Raw genomic sequence first — 26725 nt, 5'->3', positions numbered from 1 at the left:
AGCAAAAGCAGGAATAATGGCAAAATAGTTAAGAGAGGATGGTTATATGGGATAGCATGGTCTGATGGTGGCACTGCACAGCTGGCACTCCTCCCAAGGGGAACTAGAAGCTCCCCTTACAAGCACTCAGGGTCAAAAAGCTCAAAATATCGAACACATTTATTTATACATTAAAGAACACAGAAAGGATTCTCTTTGAAGTCCATATTGAGTTGAAGTACTTACCCCTTCAAGCAGGTTAACCTTCCCTCCTCCCCCAATAAAGTTTTTTTATTTTTATTTTAAAACAATTTTTAAAAATTTTCATATCACCTTTATTTTTAAACATACCCCTTTCCCACCTACATAAGCAAGTCATCCCTTGTAACAATGAAAAAAGAAAAACACTTCAACAAAACCTATATATCACCAAATCTGAGAGTATATACAATATTCCACACCCACAGTCTCCCACTTCTGCACAGATGGGAGAAAGGTGCATTTTCTGAACTCTTCTTGGTCATAACCACACAGCAATATTTTCTTTTTCTTCCCTTTTCCATGGTGGTAACAATTGTGTAAGTTTTCCAAGTTCTGCTTCCTTTTCTCCACTGTAGCCCATAAGTTTTCCCATGCTAGAGGGAACATAGAGTAGTGAAGAGAGTACTGTACTTGGAATTAGAAAGATCTGGGTTCAAATCCTCTGATAATTACAAGCAGTATGACCCTGGACAAATCACTTAACCTCTCTTGGCTTCAGTTCCTCATCTAGAAAATGAAGGGGCAGGTCTAAATGATACCTAAGATTCTTTCCAACCTCAAATGCATGAGCCTGTGAGTTCTTTAATCATTTCTTGAAACACAGTGATATTGCATTACACTCACGGACTAGTTTGTTCAGCCATTCTCCAATAGGTGGGCACTTACAATTTCCCATTCCTTGTGACCACAGAAAGTACTGTCATCAATATTCTGGTACAGATGGTACCTTCCTTTTTGTCTTTAACCTTGCTGGGATAAATACTTAGTGTGGTACCTCTGGATCAAATGGTGTGGATTTCTTATCACTCTTTTTAAAGCATGACTTCAAACGCTTTCCAGAAGAGCTGGACCAAAATCATAGCTCCACCAACAGCATCTTAATGTGGAGTATTTCTACAGCTTCTCCAAAATTGCATATTTCCATCTTTTGTCATCTCTGCCAATTTACTGGGGTTGGGAAAACCTCAATTGTTTTTATTTGTTTTTAAAGTAATCTTTCATTCCGTTATAATTCTAAGAACTGTATACTCATATCCTTTAATCATTTATTCATTCTGGGGAATGACTCATAATCTTATTTATTTGTATGTATTTTCATAGTATCAAATTTTAGAACTACAAGAGACCTTGGAGGACACTGAGTCCAACCCCCTCATTTTACTGATGAGGAAACTGAAGCGCTAAAAGGTTAAAAATATTTGAAGCAGATTTTAACCCATTTTTGACAGCTTCCCTTCTTATCCTAGCTATATTTTGCTTGTTCAAGGGTTTTTCAATTTCACATTACTAAAATTATCTATTTTGTTGTGATCACTTCTATTTCTTGTAGGGTCAAGAACTCCTTCCCCTAGCCATCACTATGAAATATAAATCTGATGTGATTGAGTAACCTTTCATATTTAGAACATATCCATTTTAAGCTTATTGTGGCATGTGGTAGAAATCTAAAATTAATTTCTCTCAACTTGCTTTCTTGTTTCTCTAGAAAGTAGTTCTTCCTAAAGTGATTTATATTCTTGAGTTTATCAAACAAAAGGTTAGTGAGTTTGACTACTTTTTATTCCTTCTCCTTTAGTACTATCTTGGGGGGCACTGGAGAGGGAGAAGGGGAGAGCGTTTACACCTTTCTGTCGGTGCTTTCTTCTGAAGGTTCTTTGGTGCTTTCTTCTGAAGGTTCTTTGGACCCAGTTGCTCTTTCTCCTGTAGCTCTATAGGCATCACTGGTTACACTGGTCAGGTCTGTGCAAGACCTTCATAGACAGAGCTCATTGTCTCTGCTCCACTTCCTCTGACTTAGCTTCAGAGTCCTACTGCTCACCTGCACTTTACATTTGCTACCTCTCCTGTTGTCCCACTCCAAGGATTTCTTGGGCGGCTATGCAAATCTGCCCCTTTAAACTATTCAAATGAATCTATCTTCAATCCCCATCCAGAGTTACAGGGAGACTATACTGTTGGTTTCCTCCTCCTTCATTTGGAGAGTGTTACTTTTTATTCATATTAACTAAACTTTCCCTCAATATGCCACAGAACCTGGAAGAATATGCTCAGTCTCTCCCAGATTCCTTCTCTTCTTCCTTCAGAGTAACTGGGTTATTCAAATTACCTTTGGGCTGCTTTGTGAAAAAACTCTAAAAAGAAGTCTGTGAAAGGGAAGAGTCAACAACTCCCACCTTGGGTACTGCAGGAAGAGAAGATTCATAATCCTCACTATACAATTATTACTATTATTATTATAAATAAAAAGGGGAGTATTTATCATAGGTAGATATAAGAATTCACCTACAAGCACAGATACCTCATGCTTTTCTCTTCCGGCAACAGGTCTTCCCTTCCCCTTCTACATCTACTCCTTTGAGCCTGAGTATGCATCTATCCTGAGACCAGTTCCTACCAAGAACAGACAGAAACACTTTGGGTTGTGGGGAGAAGAAGGGTCAGAATGGGCTCCCAAGCCAAGGTAATAGCCTCAATGTCAGAAAGGGGGTGCTATTCTCCAGAATCTGAGTGAATCATTAAAATCAAACTTCCATCCCTTTAAAGTATTATCCTGATTCGAGATTGATACTACTTCCCTCATGAAGTTGTCCTTTGTTCCTCAAAAAAGGAAAAAAAAGAAGCAATCCTTCTCTCCTTCCTCAAATTACTCTGCCTTGTCTGACATTCTATCTTAATTTATGCTGATTTAAATGTATGATCTATTCTACCTATTAAAATATAAACTCTCTGAGGCTAGAAAATAGCATTTGTCATACCATCTTTGTGTCCTCTCCGCCAAAGTCCAAGGTTCTGAAAACACTAAATGTTTGTTTCTTGAACTGAATTTTCAGACTCTGGGCTCATTCTTTACCCAAACACCAGAACTGGAGTCAGAAGACCTGTGTGAATCCTATTCCTGTTACTTACTGCCTATATGACTGTGGGAATCACCTTTCCTCTCTTTTCCTTCTGCTGTAGGAGTAAATTCTAGCCCCAAGTACAAACTATCATATCCAGGAGAAAGGATGTGACAACCAAAAATCAGAAGGAAGGCCCAAAGTCTCTGACAGCCTAAAAACACAAACCAATGTTTACAGGACCTTTAATGAGTATCTAGGTCAGTATCTTTATTTTAGATGAAGTGAGATCCAGAGGAAAAAAGACTGCAGATCACAGAATGCTGGAGCTGACAGATATCTTAAAGACAATTTAATTCAGAAGTGGGGAACCTGTGGTCTCGAGGCTGCAAAGAATTGGTTTGTGAAGTTTGGATTCAAAGGGCCTCACTTGAGGACCTAGAGGGCCACATATGACCTTAACGCCATAGGTCCCCCACCCCTGGTCTAATCTCTTCACATCTCCTCATCTTACCAAGTGGGATGAGGCCTAGGACATAAAAGTGACTTTTTTGGGGTCACAAAATGAGAAGAAGAACTGGGACTAGACACCAAGTCTCTTGACTCCTAGCCAGGGGTTCTTTTTGCCCAACCATGCTGTTTCTTAAGGCTACTCTGCTCTTCCTAGAATGCACTCTTCAGAGGCCAAAGAAACCTGTCCATCACAGCAGAAAGGGCTGGGAGTGCTGATAATGAATCCGTCAATCCACAGGACTGCTTGGTTGGATCATGTTCTTTGCTGACAGGAGGTGAAGGAGGATTGAAGTAGCTGAGGGAAGCCATCCAAATTGTGGGCACGCCAGTGATGAGGCTCCAGATAACTCTGTAATAACTTGTCCATCAATCAGGAAGAATTAGCTTTTTGTAAGTGCTGGGCTAACCAAAACCCACAAGCCCACTGCTCTTGCTTACTGCTCTTTGTAGGTGGTTAACCCTTGGTAAACTGACCTGGATGTGATTTAAGAGGGGCTGAGTTATAGGAAAGGGGTCTGACACTGCTGAGATCCACATCTATATCAGTCAGTACACAGGACATGACTCATCTTGGCACTCTCTGCCAGGTAACATGACATCAAAAATAGAACTATTTAAATAGAGACATTCACTGGGATACATGGGGGCTCTCTGGAGTCTTTGGTAGGTTTTAAACTTGTAACAACTTAATATTTGTAGAGCGCTTCATGGTTTCCAAAGTGCTTTCACATTTATTAATAATAATAGCAGCTGACATCTATATAGTGTCATAAGGTTTACAAACAAACAAAAACAACATTTATAAAGCATCCACTTTCTAAAAGATCCTGTGCTAGACAAAGATAAAAGTAGCACAGTCCTTACCATCAAGGACCTTACATTCTACAAAGCATTTTACATACTTACTCTCCTTCATCCCACACCTTAGTCATGTAATAATAATAATAATGATAATGATAATAGCAGCTCACTTTTCTATAGCACTCTACAGTTTACAAAGTGCTTTTGTTACCGCTAGCTTGTGAGGTGGGCAATGCAAGTATTCATCCACAGTATCAGAGCATTTTAGAGCTGGAAGGAACGTCAGAAATTAATTAATTCCCGAACCCTCATTTTACAGAGGAGGAAATAGAGGCCCAGAGTGGTGACGTGACTTGTCCAAGGCCACCCAATCAGTGTTAGAGCCAGAAGTCAAGCTGAGGTCCCCCATCTTCAAATACAGTCTTCTCTATATACTAAATGAGGCTCAAAGGAGTAACCTGCTCCATCCCACAGCTCATAAGTGGCAGAGCTAGCACTCAAATCAAGGACTTCCTAATTCCAAATCCAGGACTCTTTCAATTGTGCCAGGTTTACTCCCCATCCAATTTGTATAACCTAACTTTTAAGGCAGGGCAAATCTTACTATTCCCATTCTACAGATGGCAAAGCCCAGGCCCAAAAGAATGAAGTGACTTGCCTAAGGTGACATGACTATTAAGTGTCAGAGACTAAAGCCTCTGAGACTCAAGCCCATGTTTTCTGACTCCCAGTCCTACACATTTTCCAAGACATGACCATCATTCACTGCAAGAAATAAAGAAAAAGTCTGTTACTGGCATAAAAGGCAAACTGAATGTTCTTCCTCCAAATGACATGGACTCTCCAAAGGACAGACTTTGCTCACACTTGTAACAACATCTGAAAAAACGCACACATCTATTCCTTCTTTGCCCTAATCTACTTCAAAAGTTCTAGGTAGAATAGTTTCCATCATTCTGACAAGCAGACATTTAAGTTTAAAAGCATCTAAGGATGTTATAAAAACTGAATTCAGTTTTCCAAAGATTGCTCAGTTGTCATTTTTTCCTTACAAAAAAGGCCACCAAGAACCATTATTGCCATTTGATAGTTAGAAAAGTCCTGTATCACTGTTACTCCAACTAGAAATGCAAGGCAAGTGATCTGATGAAGGCAGTAGCTGCAACCAAGAGCCCCAACAAGGGTACGAGGCTCTTAAAGCTGCCTGTAGGGAGCTTAGAAAAGCAGGAATACTGGGAGGTGTTGGAGTTGGTGTTTTATTAATGTGGGCCTTACACTGTGATTGTAAAGCTGAGTAAGTTGATAGAAGAAAAGGCAAGTGAGCCAAATAAGATCCCACTCTAACAACAGCAGAGCTCCAAAGGGTCGGGTAATCTGGGCGGCTTTCCCTATGTGTTTATATTTATATTTCTCTGTTTTGTGTGTTCTTCTGATGAAAACTCATGCACTGGGCTATACTGTAAGCTACTGCAGAGCTTAGGCACAGTGTATACGAGGGCTCTGGCAACAATGATGTCATGTTACAAAGTCAATGACAGCTGCATTCGTGGGAACACCTAAGTCCTTCCCTGCTGTTGTAGGTGCCCCTATGTTAGAGGTCATGGGACATCTACCAGCTTCTGAAAGCATGCTGTTTTATAGACAGATCTTACCCCTACTTATAGTACTAAATGCTTTTAATTGCATTCCTGAAAAAAAATGCTCTATTCAACTGAATGGTTTTCCCCTCAAGAGAACAACATCATAAAAAACAGTGTGGTGCAATAGAAAGAGCCCTGGATGCCAAGTAAGAAGACCTGGTGCCCACTATGTTACATACTTGCTATTCAACTCTGGTCAGGCTAATCCATATTTGAGCCTCAATCCCTAGAGTAGGAAATAAGGTTAGGACTAGGGGTCAGTGGCTGCTGGCTGGGCTCCCTTCTCTTAGGAATCTATATTATAGAAATAAGGGAGAGTAAAAAACTAAGCCTCAGTTTTCTCACCTGTAAAGTAGGGTTAATAACTTCTGTACTAAGGATCTAATGAGGAAATGGTATAAAGTGCTTTGTAACTATAACAGGCTATATCAGTGTGAGCTACTAGAGTCCAAAATACAGTTATACTCTTGACATTTAATTTTTAATATAAATAACCACAAACACCATACTTAATCAACTTTAAGTATACCCGCATGGTATATAAAGCTTTCTAAAGCATATATTAAAATCAATGAAACCAAGCAGAGCAAACAATACATAAAATTGTATTCAATATTACACAATATCATAATATATTTTATGCCACTTCCCCTCGCTGAGCCTCAAGTTTCCTCATCTGTAAAGTGGGCACTGTGATCCTTAAACTACCTACCTCACAGGATTGTGGTGCATCAAGAGCTTTGTAAACCTTAAAGTGCTAAAGACCTATGAACTATCTTTCTCTTAAAGATGGGACTAGGGCCAGGCAACAGAGACATCATCTAGGATGCAACATGGGAAGGGGCACAAAGGGTGGCACTTTAAAACATATCTTTACAAATACACGTGTTTAATTTCAGAAAATCCCATTTTCTAGGGTACTCAGGGATTGGCTTTACGATAAAGCCTCCAAAGAATAGTCACACCCAGGGGATAGAGGGGAGAGAGTGGCATCATTTTTGAACCTTGCCTTGGGCTTGCAAATTTCTCATCCCAGCTCTGACATCCTTATCTTTCTTACCTTGTGTGAATTATACCTGATCCGTAGAGTAAGAAGTGATTATCTTCCTTCTTCATAATTTCTGCCTGACTTTTTACAGCAACAAACCTGAAGGAGAAGGAGCACCCTCATCAGACTCAGAATTCAGAAGGGCTTCCTTGAGGAGGATTTTCACAGGCATCTCTGAGGATAGGAAGGCTTAGGGCCACTTGACAGATTTCTGAGGAACTGATCTTGGATGCATTTTGCAAGTTTCCCTGTGCCATAAGTAAGCAGCAGAGATCAAACTGTTGGTCAATCTGCAGCCTCCCAAACAGATCTTTTTGGCTTTGGGAAACTGCCACCTCATCAACATTAGCAAGCATCCTCTTGCACCCTGATATTAGGTGAGCCATGCTTATGTTTGCTTTTAAAATGAGGACACCACTCCTGATTTTCACTGAATATTCTATTCTCTGATTCCCCCCAATAGTGGCTGTGTTAGTGTCAAAAAACCTCCAAGCTTTAGCATGAATAACAGCCAGACACAAAGGTCACAGCAATGAGCTCAATCCTGGGGCCAGAATCCAGGTCTCTTTACTTAAAAAGTCTAATGTATTTTTAACTACACACCATTGACACATTCTAATTTGTCCACCACTAGCTAGGTGTGTGATCTTGGGGAAAGTCACTCTCTCTGAACCTTAGATTCCTTGTGTGTGAATGCTGGGATGGCATTCCAACAGATGTTCTCAAGAGTGTTCTAAAAATAAGATCTGTCCAACAATGGAATAGGCTGTCTTGGTAGGACATTCCCCAACATTGAAGATGTTTGAATGAAGGAGGAATGACCCCTTGTCAGGATACTGCAGAGGAGATTTGGACTGGATAACCTCTAAATATGAGATTCTACAAGTCATCACCTTTTGGGAGGGGAAGTAAATGGCTAAGATTGCAATTCGTTGATGAGGTTTGGGGATGGAGGTCAGTGACTGAAGGCTAAGTTCCCCAATCTGTTAAGAACCCTGACTCTGCAAAAAGGAAGAGCTTGAGCAGATACCAATTCAAGATGACTTGGCAGATCATGTCTAACCTCTGGGACCTTCTGTTATACACTAAGCACTTTATAGCTCTCTACAGTGTTAGACAAGGGTAGGATTGAAGGGGGAAGGTGCCTGGAATATTTTGTGGGATTTAGAGCTTGAAGGGACCTGAAAGATCATGTAGTTAGGCCCCTTCATTTAATAGATGAGGAAACTTGAGGCCCAGGGAGGAAAAGTGACTTGTTTAAGGTCACTTGGCTACTCAGTAGTCTTCAAAACCCAACGTTCTTTGATTTGATACAAGAACTATCTGAATCTGTGCCAAAACAAGGGAAGTAGTAACATTTTTTTTCTAACTGCTTAATAAACTTCACCAACCCTGTTCTCAAAGTTCTCTCTGTTCCGGCATGGAGAGATAAGAAACAAACTACTGGGAATAGATTCACAGACTTACAGGTCATTCGGAATAATATCCAGATGTCTCTGGGTTCTTAGCCACTAGAGTGGCCCTGCTCTGGACAGGCCCTTTGAAGCTGAAAAGGGAAATACCAAAATGAGATTGTGGAACTGGTCGATGAGCCCCTGAGGTCTGGCAGTCCTTGGGAATGTTCATTTTCCCCAAAAGGCCCGGACCCTCTCCCCGACAGCGATCATCATCACAAGGGCTTCATAGACTATGCCAGAGATAGGAAAAGTTTACAGTGCACCTCCTGGGAGCCAGGGGATCTGCTTATCCAGGGTCTTCCTAAAGCCCTCACTTCAGGAAGGGTTTGACTGTAGCATTCTTCACTTTTAAACATTAACAATTTTGTTTCTATCAGACCTATCTTTAAGTACATTTCAAAGGCTGATTGAACTTCCTCCTCACAGTTGAAAGGGCTCCAGCTCCCCTCGCCAGCTGGTCTTCTTTAAGGTAGTCAATTTTTCATCTGTCTCAGGATCTGAAAGAAGAACATATTGGGCATTATTGGGTAAAGCAGGCAACCTAAGTTTTCACAGAATCTTAGGGTTGGAAGGACCCTCAGAGGGCCAACCTGTACCTGAACAGGAAACCTTCTACATTCTTGACAAGGGGTCATCCAACTTCTGCTTGGAGACCTCCAGGGAAGGGGACATCACTGTCTTCACTATATTCCAGAGCAGCCCATTCTACTTTTTAGACAGTTCTAATTTGTTTAATTCAATTAAATTCATCAAGTATTTATTAAGTATCGTCTTACTATATGCCATGAACTATGGTAGGCCCTGGGGTTAGAGTAAAAAAAAACACAAAAAAACAAACCATTCCCTGCCCACAAGGAGTTTACATTCTACTGGGGAGAAACACCTATACTGAATAGCAGCTTATACAAGGTATACAAAATAAATAGAAGGTATCCCAAAAGTCTAGGTGCAGTTTTAAACTATTAATGCCTAAAACAGCATGGATGTTTTTGGGGCACCCTGTATAATAATTTCTGATGACTGAGGGAAATTGGGAAAATTCTGTTGTAAGAGGCAGCCTACAAGAGTTAAGCCTCGAGAAACCAAGGGTCCCTTCTGGACACTAACTTTAGATCTACTTTTTGGAAATTTCCACTCACTGCTCCTAAATCCTCCCTCTGGGGTCAGTTCCTTTTTCATCCCTTACATGCTTGAGGACACTCTCATACTCCCCCCACCTCCATCCCCAAGTAGCCTCATCTCTAGACTAAAACATCTTAATTCCTTCAAATGATACCTGGATGGCATGGTCTCCAGTCTCCTTGCTATGCCAGTTGCTCTCCCCTAAGTGCCTTTATGTCCTTCCTAAACTTCAGCACCCACAAGTGAACACAGTATTCCAGATGTGATCTGACTCTTGGACAATGGGACTATATTATCTCCTGTTCTAGACACTCTTCTTCATTAATCCCAAAACAGTGTTGGCTTTGCCATTATTTCTTTTTTCCTTCCTGTCTCAGCACACTGGCTCATATTGAAACTAAACTCTTCAGTTCTTTTTTAGATGAACTTGTCTAACCACATCATGCCTGCCCTGTACTTGTACAACTGTTATTAGAGTATTTTCAAAAGCCCCTTGCAGATGGTTTTTACTGTTCCAATATCCCCAGCAATTAAAAGTCAAATGTATAAAATGGCTAGATAAAGCCTCTGTAAGAGAGACAGGACCAAGTCATACAGAGTATCCGGAAGAAAGGTCAATAGACTGAAGCCCTGGTCCCTCCTCCACCATTTTATTTGCTGTGGAGTACTGGGCAAGCTTATCACCTTTCTGAGTCTCTGAGTTTACTCATCTGTTGGCTCAGAGGAGTCAGATGGAAAGGAATGGAGAATTAAAATAACAAACATATTAGACGATATCTATATAGCACTTTAAGGTGGTACATTCTTTGTCTCATTTGGTCCTTGCCAAAAACCCCAAGAAGTAGGTACTAAAGACATTTACTATCCCCATTTTAAAGACAAGAAAACTAAGAGATTAAATGACTTGTTCATGGTCATAGATTGAGTGTTGGAGATGAGATTTAAACTTAATTCTCTCCTGACTGAAGCACTCTTTCCATTATATCACACTGCTCTCTATTCTAATACCCTCAGTTACAAATGAGAAAATTGAGGCCCAAAACGGGTAAGACTTGCCCAAGATCACACAGGCGTAGTAAGTAGCAGAACCAGGATTCGAAGTCAGGTTCCCTGTTTCCAAGTCCGATATTCTCTCTAAAATAGCATCCAATGGGGATACCAACACTCTAATAGAGAACCAAACATACCAACTAGCCAGCTAAATCAAATATAACCAGGAATTGAAATAAGTAGCAGTGGTGCTTTTGTGCTCTGTATTTAATCAGTAAATAAGACAATATGATTACACCAAAGATTCAGTTTAAAAAATTAATTTTGAAAGGGAGCCCAACCTTGGTTCAAATTTAATCCATTCTACTACACCTTATTTAGAAGGATGCCTCAAAGACTTTGCAAGATCATCATCCTCTAGAGGATAATCTATTTCTAGTTAGTCCACTCTACTTTCTAGGGTAGGAAAATAGATTCAAGTATTTTAGATTTTCAACAGAAAGGAATAACAAAGGATTTTATGGCTAATCTTCGGTTAAGCAGAATGGCCCAACAACAATACATAATTACGTATGCTCAACATGTTTCAATGCAAAACAATCTGTATAACACTTTATTTTGTTAAAAAAAATTTTTATTCTCATATGCTCAGCTGATCCTAAAAAAGAAAAATCCTATGAAGGAGGCAGAACAGGGATTTTTCTCCCTGGCAGAGGTCTCAAAACAGGAAATGAATTATTCAAGGTCACACAGCAAATTAGGAATAGAGCCAGGACCTGAAACCAAGTTTTCTATTTCTCAGTCCAGGGCTCTTTCCACCAGTATCACAGAGATTGGAAGCTAATTTACACAAAAGAACAAAGAAGAGTCTAACCAAAACTCTGCTGTCAAGTTATAGAACTTTCAACTATTATGTTTTCCTTCTGGGACTTTCTAAGCACCAAAAGGCTAAGGGTAAGGGTTGGTCCTGGGATTTCATTGGCATGGACTAAGGAAACTCTTTGTACCAGTGTAATTAGAGAGTTAAGTGACTTGTCCAGCCAGAGTCACACAGCCAAGAATGTGTGAGAGGAGGAGCGTGAAACCCCATCTTCAAGGCTCCAGATTTAGCTTTTTAATATACTATAGCACAATGCCTCTTCTTTGAGAAACAAAAGTTGGGGAAAGTACTTCCTTGCAAACAAATGGCAAGGAGAATGATATTAGGTCTCCACTCAATGACTGCTCTGCATTCTTTTCTTCCCAATTAATATTTGCTTTACTTCAGCCTCAATACCTTCCTGAAAGAAACATATTTTGTACATCCAGACACCTGTGCATTGGACAGCATTCTGTAAAAATATGAAATGAGGAGCAGAATGATAATACAATCTGAGCTGGAAGAAATCTTAAACATACAGTCCATCAACTTGATTTTTAACATCTCATAATTTATTTCTTTTATAATCTTATTTTATGGTTAAAAATTTTTATTCTGAGAAGGGGTCCATAGGCTTCAGACCCAAAAGGTCCAGAACGCAAAAAATGGTTTACGAATCTCTTTCTTGGAGGTTAATCTAACCTCCCTCCAATGCAGTCATCCCCTCTACAGCATCAGGCTTATAAAGCAATCCAGCTGCTGCATGACTATCTTCCAATGATAATGAGTTGTAAGGAAAGCACTTTCTAAACCTTAAAGAGCTAAAGAAACAGGAAAGAAACAGGAGTCATTAATGTTGATAAAGAAGTACACTAAACTAATTAAAACTAAATAACCAGAAAATCTAGGTTCAAATCCAAGCTCTGTTGCCTACTTAATGTGTGGTTACAGGTAAGCTACTTTATTTCTAGGAGCATTTTATTATCTGTAAAATGGGGATATTTGTACTAACCTACATTACAGGCTCTATTCTGAGCAGAGATCTTGTGACTTTTTTAAAAAATTTTTTTAATATTTTATTTTTAAAATTTATGGAATTTTTATATTACTTTCATATACCAATATGCACTTCTTCCCTCTCCCATTAGACATTTTTTATAACAGCAACAACAACAAAAATAGCTCAACAAAACCAATCTAATCTTGAACAAGTCACATAACCTTTCTGGATCGTGGTTTCCTCATCAGTAAAATAAGGCTACTAGATTAAATGACCTCTGAAGTTACTTCAAGGTCTAGCTCTATGACCCTATAAACAGCGCAACATACTAGTCCAACATTTTATGCACATCACAAAGAGATCTTGTGATTTTTAAAGCAGTAGATCAAGACCAATGAATTCCAGGGATATTAAAGTTTTGGTTCAACTCTGTCTTACAGATGGAAAAACTGTAGCCCAGAGGTTAAATGATATTGCTAATTCATGGCAGAACTGTGTCTCAGACTCATGTTTCCTGACTTGTGTTCTTTCTACTGCATAACTGCCTTAGACATAAATGTTCATTTTATTAGTATATAAAACCAAGATCTGCCTGACTACTTGTAAAACGGTCTTAGTTCTTCCCTCTGGGGACAAGCAGAATACGTTTAATTCCTTTTTCCCCTAACAGTCTTTCAGATATTTGAAAATAGCAATCATGCCTAGACCTATGCAACACTCACCATGTCTTCTCAACTACATCTAAACCACACTTACCATCTCTAGTACAAATTCCATTAGGTAACTTGACAGGTAGTACCCATCGGTTTAGTTTGGGGCTAAATAGAAAAGAAGGCCTCAGAGAGGTAATCTGTCCTTAAAATGCCTTTCCAAGTCTCTAATTTAATTCTTTCCTGGTCTTGACCCATCATCTTGGGCTTTGTGCAATAATACCATAAAAGGGATGAGCCTTTGACCAACCATGAGCACCCCAGAAACCAACCTGAAAGGGTCTATAGATCTACCATCTACCATATATTTTAAAAGATTGTTTTCTAGAACACTTATTGATGCAGTTACAATTTAGTGATGCTAGCTAAGGAAAGAAGTTTTGTCAAGTCAATCAACTAGGTAAGTAAAGACTACAGGGAGCGTGTATGTGAGGTATGGAAAATTCAAACACAATAGTAGACAACTAATGTGTTAACTAAATATGATTACCTTCATTATTAAATTTGGTAACCTAGGAACTTTGTTTGGGAACAAAGTTATCCTGTTTCTCATTACTATGGAATGAGAACTATTCATACATATAGAGTTCTATATTTATAAAAGCAATTTCATACCACAAATGCCTGGGCCTACTCATGTTATAAGAAGAACAATGAACCTTTGTTCAAGAAAGCTAAGATTGGGTGCTACTTTAACATTTTCTAAATGTGATCTTTCTATCAAAGTCTCTAAGCTTTGGCATCTCCATCTATAAAATGAGGATAATACTTTTCTTACCTATATCACAGAGCTGTTTTGAGGAAACTCACAATCTGTGAGAAATGCTTTATTCTAAAGAAACCAGATAGTATTATTTTCATAGGATTTGGCTAGAAGGAAATTCAGTCATCATCTGGTCTATCCCCTTATTCTGTAAATGAGAAAACTGAAGCTCTGAGGGGATAAGTGACTTGCCCAAGACTATCATCACCTCTGGGGGCTTGGAGAAGGTGATTTGTTTCTTCCCAGTTCTCAATTCTAAAGTCTTTGACTTTAGGGCACTAAAGCTATGACTAAATGGGTACACCTATTATACAGGAGCACTGGATTTATATCTAGGGGTCTAAGACCAGCATTACCTACTCCTTGTGGGCAAACTGCTTAGCCTTACTTGGCTTCAGTTTCCACATCTTTAAAACGAAGAGATTGGACTAGAAAACCTCTAAAATGAAATGATTGGGAGAAAGGCAGTGGTTTTTGTTCCCATTATATAGACAAAGAAACATAAGCTCAGAGGTTAAGTAACTTTTATGACTCTCTAGTCATATATCAGAATTTTTCTTCTGCCTCTAATATTTCTACCAGGCTGCCTCTTTAAACGTGAAACTGATAAAATTTTATTTGTTTTTAAATTGTCTATAACTTCAACTAGACTGATCTGCCTTCATTCAGTTCAAATGAGTAAGATTTAACACACAGGCATCCTTTACTTTAAGTAAAGGTGCTATCAATGAAGGAACCTTGGAAATCAAAGAAACCATCTAATCAAACCCCATTATTTTATAGTTTAGGAAAGAAACTGAGGCCAAGAGAGATGAAGTGACCTGGGTTATCTGGGTCACAGACTTAGTGACAAGAGTCAGAACTCAAATCCAAGTCTTCTGACAGTACACACAGGGTCCCTTCTATGACTGATTCTTATTACAAAACAAATCTGTTCTTTGTGGAATCAGGATTAAAGGAATCGGAGTTCTTGTCTTAGTGCTGCCATTTATCATGCAACTTTGGGTCATTGTAAAAGGAGAGAACTGAAAAAAGTGATCTCCAAAGTCCCTTCCAGTTCTAAAATTATAAATGGAGGATGAGACCTATTCTGACACTTAGGGCTGAAAACCTTGCTAAATTCTGATTAAGAATACCATTGTAGTTCAAAGTCTCACTTTACAGAATCTCCCTTCACGTCCATTGCCCTTTCCCACTCCCTCTCTCAGCCATTAAAACTGTGATTTCATTGGTATCACAAATCTTGGTGAGGAACTTCCTCTACCAATGTAGATGCTCCACAATTTATAATCTTGGTGAATTGCTTGAAGCACTGAGAGAGGTTAATATATATACAGAATTTATAAGAAGTAGTTTTTGAAGCCAGGTTTTTCTGACCCCACCGGCTAGCTCTATTCACCATGCCACACTGCAATAGGAAGGTAACAAGTATCTTAGTTTAAGGTTTGGACAGACATCATATATTCTCACTTTTAATAAGTTTTTCTTTCTTTGGGCTACATAAGGTTTGTCTTTATCCTCACCTGGTTCAATACCTAAAGTCATATGAATATTTGTAGATTCATGCATTCATAGTAAAAAAGTTACTCAAATGGATTTTACAAATGAAGTTTTACAAATTTCCATTTCATAAAGATAACTAAAATCTTGCATCTCTTGGGAGTACAGGGTAAATAACTGTGATTTTTTTCAATACATGTATGTATTTTTGTGTGCATGTTTGTGTGTATTAGGAAGGATCCCAAGTGAGGTTAAGTTCACAGACTTCTAGAGTAGAAAAGGAACTCAGAAGGCCTGCATCCAATCCTTACCTGAGAAGGAATCCTTTCTACACCATTCCTGACAAATTATCAGTCTCCACTTACAACTCTCTAATGTTGAGAAACTCACTACCTTTTGAGGTAGCCCATTCCACTTTGGGACAGCTTTATTAGGAAGTTGTTCTTTATGAAACAGAAATCTTCCTCTCTTTAACTTCTGCTTAACTTAATATTGCTCCTAGTTCTGTTCCCTGGGGTCAAGCAGTACAAGATCAATCCCTCTTCGACTCTTCAAATGACCGGATGAAGTCCAAGTATACTATAACTTAATCCCATTTTTAAAAAATTAAGTAATCAAAAACAGCCCCTTCATTATACAGATGAAGAAAGTGGATAAGTCACCTCAGTGTCCCAAAGCAAATCAGTAGCAGAGCTGGGACTGGATATCAAGTCTCCTCTCAGTTATAATTACATGAGAACTAGAGGGGAAAGCACTGTAATATGATTTTCTGCTTCTGTAACAAGGTACTGAACAAAGATCCTTGGATCCAAAATACTACAATAATAATCTCATACATAGGTGAAGACCTAAAACAGCTTGTATCTGTAATAAAAGTAATTAGGAATCATTAAGGAATGAAACTAGTTTGACAATCATAAGTATATCTGCATTTCACACCTAATACTCATGTGTGAAAGGCCAGGGAACTTTCTTAAGTCAGAACCTATGATCAAGGAATACTATGAGACAAACTAACATTCAGCTTTTGGAATGCAATTCAGGAATTTACTAAAGTATCAGCAAAATGTAGTCCTCCCCAAAATAAATTTTTAGGTTTTCTCCCCACATAGGGTACCAAAAATAGAACAGTGGATAAAAAACTAGCAATCATCCTAAAGTAATTTTTATGCATATATTTTTGTGTCTAAACAGATTATTAGTACATCAATAATATCAATATATAAATGGGTATAATTTAAGGGCAACAGTTTGGATACAACTATCACACTCTGGGTGTTAGCTTAAATAGATCAATAAAAACAATTTCCCACTAGCAGACCATTCTGCTGGTATTTTTAGAATTAGGTTTAAAGCTGTAAAGGGTCTTGAAGATCATCTAGTCCAACCTTCTCATTTTAGAGATGAAGAAAATGGCCCAGAAAAGTGAAGTGATTTGCCTAAGTTCACCCAGGTTGTGAATAGGACTGCTAAAATTCAAACCCAGGTTGCTCTGATCTCAAATCCAGAATCTCTTCCACTACACCACAGTTAGCAGCAAGACTCTCAGGAGAAAAAAAAAACCAACCCTCTTAACATACTGCTAATTTTAGTGTTTCCTAAACAAATGAGTAAAAAGATATTTTTAATGCCAAAAGGCTACATGAAATCTAAAGAATGAAATGAGTTGGTTTTTAGGCTCAACATTTAAAGCTGTATGATTCCCCCCCAAAACGTTATGATTTCAGGAGGTCAGGTGTAATCAGTGGTATGAAAATAATGGAATTTAATCTGAGCTTTAAAGTAGAAGAATGATTTCTAAGTGAAAAATCCCACAGAGGTGGTAGTGGTGGTGAGAAATGAGTTGAGTCTAATGAATTACACTAAGAAAGAACAAGATAGAGAACAGAAACTTGGGCTCAAAGATTCCAATAAACCATACATGGATTGCCAGTGACCAAAGGATGAGGTATCTGGTTGTCCCCCCTCCCCCCTACTTAGAACTTACCTTTTCTGCAGATTTTCTCCAGGCAAATCTATATTCTACATGGAGTCAAGGAACCATAGTGTTTAATATACAACCTCTTATTTCATATTCCTTTTGAGGGTTTTCACACATACATACACACACTCTCACAATGGTAAAATTTCCAAGACCATAATGCTACACTCCTCAGAATCAATGCAAAACTTCGTAAGCTAATAAATCATAAAATGTTAGAGCTGAAATGGACCTCAAAGAATTCTAGTCCAAGTCCCTCATTGTACAGATGGGAAAACTGAGACCCAGAGAAGGGTAGTGATTTAACCTAACATTGTTCAGTGAGACAGTGGCTTATACTACTATGCAAAGAAAAACACAAATTCATCATAAATTCATATATTTACAGCTGGAAGGGATCTTAGAGACCATCTAGTTCAGCCCCCTCATTTTAAAGATGAGGAAACTAATGTCCTAAAAGGGGTCCTTGCTTTCCAAGGTCATAAATGAGTTAGTGGCAGAGTCAGCATTTCAACCTTAGTTTTCTAGTCTACATCACACTTGGCTACCTCTACATTTTAACAGATTCCCAGACTCTTATATAGTTCTCTTTCAAGGAATGAAGATTTTTGAAACTTTTGTAGTTTCAAATGCTAACTGAGCTATCAAAATAATAAATTCATCATCTACAGGCAGTGAGGAAAGTGAATGGAACATGAACTTTGGGATCATGCTTAGCTTAAAGCCTGTGGGAAACTTTCATGTCTCAACTAAGATATTCATGTAAAACAGTCGTATCTTGTAGTCATTGATCTGTTGGAAATAAATTCTCTGATTTCCATTTCTAGACTAATCTTTGAATTACTTGGTCAGTGGAGTTAAGTTTTGCTATCCACAGAACTTATCTAATCCTTGAGAACTTCACATCAAGATACATGGTAGTGATGAAATATAATAAACACAGAATATACAGCCTGGAGCATATTCATCTCCCTTAGCAGAAAGGCCAAGGCAATCCTAACAAAGGCCCTTCCAAAGCAATCTAGCTATTTTGAACCCACATTTTTCTGCTAAGATTTAGAAAGTCCTATCTAGTGATGCCAACCAATTAGGACATCACTAAAGTTAAAAGTCAAGGTCAGGGTGCAAAATGAAAACAACAAAATATTTTTGTTGGATGTTGGGGGATGGGGAAACAACTCTAGGATTTGCAAATTATTTTGCATTCTACTTCTTAAAGCTCTACAAAGAAGTGCTCTCTACGGGAGAGATCCTGAATAACCCCTAGGGGAACTATTGTGTGAACAAAAGCTGGAATCAGGGTTTTAAAGGGCCTCAGGCTTGCTTCTAAGTATTCGGGGGGGGGGGGGGGGGGGAAGGGGGGATCGGGGCTTGTGGAGAAGTCATTTCACTTCCCTCTGTCACTTTCTACTTTTTTACAATGAGGCTAAACTTAAGGAGGTGCCTCTCTTGGGTATTATGTGGACTGACTAATCAAGGATAATTAAGCCCTTGGAAAATAACAAAAAACACTATCTAAGTGCTAAGCATTTATGAGACACAGCTATAAAAGCTCTTCAGAGACAGGATTCAGTATAGGCATAGTCTCTATGGGTGATTACTAATCACATTCCTTAAAAACAAAAGCCAAACTCCTCTGTGGGAGGTAGGGCAGTGGAAAAAAGGCAACACATGGTCATTCAACAACACCCTCTTTATTCAAAAATATATATCTATGAGAGACATTTCAGAATATACTGCTGCCACAAAAGGCAGCCTATACTTCTAAATAAAGTCCTAAATTAATATACAAATTTAAGCTTTAAAAATATTCTTAAAAAAAAAAAAAAAAAGACAACCTTGGAAAAATCTGACCTCAAGAAGATTCTTTCAAGGTCCATAGAATCCCTTTGGGGGAAAAAATCCACCAAAAACAACAACAAACAAACAAAACCAAACAAACAAATAAAAAAAAAAAAACCACCACACACACATACACACACAGAAGACTTCATTTAAATTAATGAAACAAATGAATAACATGAAGGGTATAGGGTGGGAGGAGGATAAGCAGGGAAAGGGAAAGAAAATGAGAAAAAATGGAAAGTATTTCAATTAAAAAATAAACTTCCAACTTTCTCACAGAAAGTCTGCCCAAAGTAACAGTCTGGCTATCCCAACACTCATTTGTTTACATAATTGATAAAGGTCTTGGGTGTTTATCTTTTCCTGTAATAATCATATAGTCAGTTGCTGGTAAAATAAAATCTGGCCATGGGCAAAAAATTCATTGTGCTCTACATTTTTAGCTGATCTAGCTGATCAGGACAGAAACTAGGCCTCTTCGGGATTGTTTTGTGGCTGGTGGAGATTCTTTTTGGCAAAAGTACAGAATATATTCAAAACGGATTTGCTTAAAAGCAAATGTCCATGTGGGTCAATCTGATATTGTTTTGCTATGACACTGCACGAAGAGGACAATATACAGTATCAATAGCAGAGGAATCTATCTTGTGGTATTTCTGTTAAGGTCAATTGCCCCCATAGCTACAGGGAGAGAAATTTAGAGTTACAAGTTTAACAAATGTGAAAAGGAAAAGACTCAATGACAGTCTTATAGGAAGCACCAATAAGCAAGCACATGGTTGCTATTCAAAATTTTAAAGTTAAAAGAATACAGATGACAAGTTACACAGTTCAATCAAATGCCTTATATGCTTTTACTGCTCTAAAAGTCATGGGAAGCTGGAAGTTTCATCTAATGAAAATGTCCCATGAGTTAGACACACAGGACATAAAAAAGCTTTCCATTATTAAATCAATAGGTTGTCTAAATTGTGTTTCTCAAACAGCATCTTAAAGCTAAAGCAGGGCAGACAGAGGTTCCCTACTACTTAGCCCTCTTTTGTAATAATACTTCAGTGTCAGTATTACAATTCCTATTACATTATTAGGACAAATTGTTTTCTGCCACTTCTGATGACTTGTTTTGGATTTTAAAAAAGTCTGCAGATTGGAATGGTTTACAATTTGCCAGCAGGACTACTTGTTACTAAAAGCAATATAAAAATTGCATCTAAACACATCAGATAGTTATAGCTATTGGCTGGCATGATAATGGAATTAAAACTTGAGTTAAAAAAAAAACTCACATTTTCCCCTCAAGATCAGCTACTCAGTCATATCTGATGCAAAGTTTAGCATATCTTTCTTGTGTATACATCCATATACACACATATACACACACATATAGGCATGGATCAACAGATACACAAACATGCAGAGAGGTGTGTGTGTGTACGTGTGTATATGTGTGTGTGCGCGCGTGTGTGTAGTATATGAAAGACTTCAAATTTAGACACTGAAATGTGTGCCCTTTGATTAAGCTAATTACCTATACAGTGGACAACCCTTCATCTCAGACAGAACATCTCCACCTCAAAAAAAAAAAAAAAAAGGGTAATATATTAAAGCTATACACATCCCAGGGCCCACATTCTCAGCATACTTTGTCTTGTGAAGTCAGCTAGTCTTTATCTTTGGAACATCATTGGTGCATTCCCCCATACTGACAGGTTTAAAAAAATGAGTGTGAAATAGATTTCCAGGAACCTGTTACATTAATATGATACAAAGGCAAAGTGCAGATAAATGCAATCGATAAAAATGGAATATGTAGGGGGTGGGGTTGAAACTGACAACTTTAACTCATGCTTATGTAACTTGTGATTCTTATTAGTCTGCTGCAATAGCATTTTTCTGAATTGGCTATGGATTTCATTGCTATATTCAGTCTCTAATTCATTTGCAATAAGATGTGCCTAACATTTGCATATACGTACTCATAGGTGTAAGAAAAGAAACTATAGATCTGACAAACTGCTCAGACCCCAGGCTGCTCTGCAGATCCCTAGTTTTTCCTTCAGGATGGGATGATGCCCTGATAAAGCTAATCTTTAAGTATGTGAAACCCTCAGCTAACCTGGATAAAACCAATTCAGAAACAAAAGGTTGTTTCCTAAGAAAATGATGTAGTGATGAATTTAAATATTTTTTTAAAAGCCTTCCAGATGTGTACATGATTTTCATGACTTCTTGGGGCAAACAAGAGCTAAGAACTGAAAAACAATTTGAGCATGAAAATGTGAGGAAAAAAAGGTTTTCTTTCAAAATGTGTCTATATAGTTTATAATCAAATTTGGCCTCCACGCCCACTCCTGTTTAATGCACACTCTCACTCTTCCCCTCAACATGAGAAACTGTACAAGTAGTAAGAGTGCACAGAGCTCTTGGGAGTCTATAGTTCCTTCCTAAATAGAGGGAGTGGTCTAGGAGGAAAATAACCAATCACTGGAAGACAATTTCCAGTCCCTGCTAGAGTCCTCTTCTGCTGGCACAAATGGGAATCTGAGAGCAGGCCATGTGTCCTAGTCAGTTGAAAACAGGTCACCAGCAGAGGGCAGGGGGGCCAAGCCACCTGTAACATTAGGAAGCAGCGACAGGTCTGGAAGGCTCTGTATGTGTGACTTCAGCTCCTTGCGCACTTGGGTTACCCGAGCAAGCTTCTGCTTATACTCCTAAGGAAACAAAAAGGATTAATCCTGTTAATACAGATACTAAAATTGATTGCTTGATAATTCACTCAACCATTCCCTCCCATATACATGCATACTTGTTCTGCCACCCTCAACCCCCACCACCTCTCAATTGCCCACCTACTCTTAAGAGTCAAGTACAAAGAAATCTTAATGTTCAAACACACATAAAACCATACTGCAGAACCATGATCTATTCCATCACCTTAGTCTCTACTCTCAGGATATCAGGTCTGCATTATTACCAGAGCTTCCCAGGAGGTCTACCTGTTCCAGCTTTTCCCTCTCTTTAATCTATCCTGAATAGGATTAGAAAACTAGTCTTCAGTATTGCTTTCATTGTCACATTCCTAGCCTCAACTACCTAGAACAGCTTGCTAAATAGAAGCTCATATTCCTCTGCCTAGATTCCAAGGGCTTACACAGTATAGTTTTAACTTTCTAATACAATTACGTTACTTACTCCTCTTTAGCATCCACTCTCTGCTCCCGTCAGGCTGTTTTCCTATCTTCCATCTCTCCTTGCCAACTCATACTATTTCTCACTTTGAGTCTTTGCTGAGCCTAATTAAGACTAACCTGCTCCAGAAAGATTTTCCAATTACTTGAATGCCTAAGGATCTTTTCCTTTCTTGATTCTACCAAACTTACGTACAGAAAGACTGAGTACTTGATTATATGCTACTATTTTCTGCTAATTGTTTATATGTGTTAGTCCTCTCCGTATAACCAAATAAACTTCTTGAGGGACAAGACCTTTCACTCATACCCCCAAGAGCACCATGCACAGCATTGGGCATATCAGGGGCCCAAATTTACTGATTGTTTGAGTGAACAAAGACAAGAGCAATGGGGAGTGCTGTGATTCCTAGACCCTCAAGCGGGGTACTCACAATAATATGCCCACTAATTCTAAGATTCTTTTCCCAAAGATAATTATAAATGGGAAAGGGAAGGGATGGGAAGAGATGAATAAAGAAAGGATTTGGGGAGTGGGGTGGAAGTGGGGTCAATATGATGCAGCAGGAGGACAACAAAACTAGGGAGTCAGGAAACCTGAGTTCTCAATTTCAAATACTTAGAAGACTCTTATGTAGAACAAGAGATTAGAAATAGAGTTGTTCTGCCTTGATTCAAAAGGTACAGCTAAGACTAATGAATGAGAAACAACAAGGGATGAGGGAGTTGATGATACATACAGATGTAGGCTCAACAAAAAAGAGCTTCCTAAGACGAGAAGCTATTCATAAATGGAATGAGAATTCTCAGGAAGTAAGGGAGGTGCCACCACCTAAAGTCTGCAAATGGAGAATGGACAATCACTGGTGAATCTTTCATGTTCCATAAACCAATAAATCAAAACTCCTGCTGCCAGATCCCCTAGCTAGAGCTGGTCTTTTGGCAAAATCTTAACCCTCCTTTCAAGAATTTATTTAAACCAACAAAACACTGCTCAAGGCTACTTCTTTGCATTTACCGCAACTCAAATGTCTTTTGCTCTCTGAAATGCAGCACAGTGGAAAGAGTGAGATTTGGAGTCGGAAAGTCTGAGTTCAAATCCCAACCATATCACTTAGTACTTTTATACCCTTATACAAGTCACAATCTCTCTAAGGCCTCAATTTTCTCATTTGTAAAATGAAAGGGCTAGATTAGTGGATCTCTAAGGTCCTTCCAGGACCTATGACCCTATGAAACAGCAAAATGACAGGACCAAAGGGAGAAAGGTTAATGTACTGTAAAGAATTCTGGGGCTGGAAGAAGTCTTAGAGATCATTTGTCACAGAATCATACAAATCTGACTTGGAAGAAACCTAAAAGCTCTTTTAGTCTAACTCATAATGAACTCAATGTCCTTTCACAACATTCCCAGAGAAGTAGTCAATTAGTCTCTGCCTGAAAACATAGCACAGAAATAGTGACCCTCAAGAGACGCAGCCCATTCTACTTTTGGACAGCTCTAGTTGTTAGCCTGACCCATTTATTTTAAATACAGGAAAGAGGAGACCAGGGCAACCTAAATTACTTACTCGATGAAATATAACTACTTCAAACTAGGTAAATAGCAATCCTCCCAAATAAGACCATTTCTAAGACTTGATGAATTCTTCATCTTCCCTTCCAACTTGGCTAAATGTTTATTAGTTTCAAGGGGTAATATGAGCTTACTAGATGGGCCCAAAAAGGAAAGGACAACAATAGTCATTGTGAACTATACTATTAAGAATTTGAATAAGTTTAGAAAAACTATCTGTGGGTCTCATAGTTTAAAAAAACAATAAAAATGACCTTTAAGATTTAGGTTTACATTTTAATAGTCAGATGCAAATATAGATTTCCTTTAAAAAAATGCATATATTTGTGATAGAACTTAAATGGGTAGAGAAATATGAACAAATGCATTTGGCAGAACAGACGAAATCAAACTGATACTATGATGACATATATAATCTCCCCCCTCCACTCCCAAATAAATTCAGGAGTAGTTTGCTACAGGACTTCTACAAGGGAGCTGACCTCAAACACAAGAACATATATATTTATCAGATCTGTGTTTCTTCTTACACATTAATTATATAAAGCTATTAACAAATCACTAAACAATTAAAGGCAAAATAATGACAACTAATCATGTATATAACACTTCTGAATTTACAAAATACTTTGCCATTCATTATTCTCAACAGCCCTTATGGAAAATGGCAATTATTATGATGTTTGTTTTAGAGGGGAGGAAACAAAGCTCAGGAAGTTTATATGAACTTGACCAATGGCAAATGGTATTAAGGAGTAGAAGCAAGGCTAGAAGTCAGGTATTTGACTTGTAATTCAGTTCTCCTTCCACTATACCACACTGTCTAATGAACACAACCAAAATATAATTCTAGGTCTTGGCTTTTCCTCTGTAGTTCTGATTCTTAGTCAAGCCATGGGAAAGTCTTCCCTGGCTGCCCTAATAGAATCACTTTCTACGTAATTTAAGGAAGGCAGGAGAAGACCAAAGAGAAATGGAGACCAATTAAAGCATAAAACTCAGCCTTATAAACCTTCATTTGGTGAGTGGTACAAAACACTATTGTTCTACAGGGTTCCAAAAACTTATGCCTGGGCTCTTTTCTGGACAAAGAAAATCCAACACCGTAAAGACCACTTCTAATCAGAAGAATGCTTCCTCCATTTCCATAATTCTATATACTTTACAAAGAGTTTTCCTCATACCAATCCTGTGAAGGTTGTGTATTATACTCACTTTATAGATGAAGAAATTAAAATACAAAGATGTGATCTGATATGGGTTCTGATCAGCTCTTTCACTTTCTGTGACCTACAAGTTAGTGTTCTCTCCCTCCTCAAACTGTCATGTATCTCTTGATATTTGCATAATGTGTCCTCAGTAGAATGTAAGCTTCTTGAGGGCAAAGACTGTTTTTCAATTTGTCTTTCTATCCCTAGCACTTACCATAACACCTTAGATATACAGAATGTACTTAAATGTTGGTTAGGTTTGGATTAGATCTAGCAAGCATCTAAATTTAGACTCAAAACCAGGTCTTTTGATTCTAAAATCAGAGTTCTTTCCATTGTAAAATGATGTCCTTACCCTTATTCTTTTCTTCGGAAGTTGGAGGGGAAAAAGGAGATATTCCACAATTCCATCATATATATCAAGTCACATGCTTTACATTATGACATTATCTCATTCATGTATGTCACAGCAAACAAATCCTTCATCGATATACTGACTACTCCAGAAATTCAATATATACATGGTTTCTATATGCTATCATGAAGCCACTACAACACTATCTTACTCATCTCCTTTCACATCTCTCTTTAACACTTTATGCATCTCGTGGCAGTTAATTTTGCTTTTTTAGGTTTCTTTCATATTCCTGTTCTACTTGTGTCTACTTCCTAATGTAAGAAGAATGAAACAAGCCAAAGTAGAGCAATCCTCACTAGTTTCCCTCTCCTGTTTTTGTGTGACCTACACAAGAAGTTTTTCAGAAAGTGAGGGAAACCATAAACCTTTTTCTTCAGGCCTCCACTTTGTATACTCTGCCATCACGCCTGCTATATAGTATACAAGCTTTTCCAGGGACCACAGGAAGCAATGAAACAGATAAGAGTTGTATCAGTAGCTGCTGCTGCCACATTTCATCATGGCTCCTGTGGAGCCATGATAAACTGGCTTGGTAATCCTATGGGCAAGGTATTTTTAAAATGCAGGAGAGTATGGACCAACATTTAACTTGGTGATAATGTTTAGGATTTATATTCCTAGTATTGCTTTGAAACTTCACCTCAAAAACTCCCTTAAACTACAAGGAAAGATGTGACTTTCCACTTACCACCCTTTTGCTCTCTGCTGGTGTGGTATATACTGCATGTGAATACTGACTACCCACATAGCACAAAGGATATCTATTGAAGGAAACAGTGCTTATGCATACTTTGTCTTTTTAGGTTAAAACAGTAAGACTGATTTGACATGTTGTAGATGGATTTTGATATAAGAGATCTAGAAAAGACAAGGTCTGGCATTTACAATAATCCTTTCTAAAGGATTTTCATTTTCAAATGAAAAACAATTTAAATGACTTTTTCAAGAGACTTGTAGAATGAAAGAATAATGAAGATTCACACATTGCAAAATTCATTTTATTTCTCTTAGGAAAACATCTGCATG

The 26725-nt window shown here is 38.2% G+C and overlaps 1 protein-coding gene across 11 annotated transcripts in view; it reads right to left on the bottom strand.

The window, feature by feature from the left end:
• RPRD1B (regulation of nuclear pre-mRNA domain containing 1B) overlaps positions 1-26725 on the bottom strand; it is a 137919-nt gene that overhangs the window by 51814 nt on the left and 59380 nt on the right. For 4 of the 11 annotated variants that reach the window (XR_011972058.1, XR_011972059.1, XR_011972056.1 and 1 more), the window contains exons 8-11: positions 21918-22017; positions 8961-9033; positions 8547-8625; positions 7092-7178 (exon numbers count right to left, since the gene is read on the bottom strand). Coding sequence is in view for 4 of the 11 variants with exons in the window: in XM_072631556.1 (XP_072487657.1) it covers positions 8550-8625; positions 8961-9033; positions 21918-22017 (249 nt within the window). In the remaining 7 variants the exon portion in view is untranslated. Of the gene's footprint in view, positions 1-141; positions 22018-26725 lie in introns of those variants that run through there. The other 7 variants (XR_011972057.1, XR_011972060.1, XM_072631556.1 and 4 more) reach the window with 5 other exon arrangements.

This window comes from Notamacropus eugenii, chromosome 1 (assembly GCF_028372415.1).
Source record: "Notamacropus eugenii isolate mMacEug1 chromosome 1, mMacEug1.pri_v2, whole genome shotgun sequence".
NCBI classification, from domain to species: Eukaryota; Metazoa; Chordata; class Mammalia; order Diprotodontia; family Macropodidae; genus Notamacropus; species Notamacropus eugenii.
The sequence above is the reverse complement of the archived record's forward strand: the minus strand, read 5'-3'. Positions and strand labels throughout refer to the sequence as shown.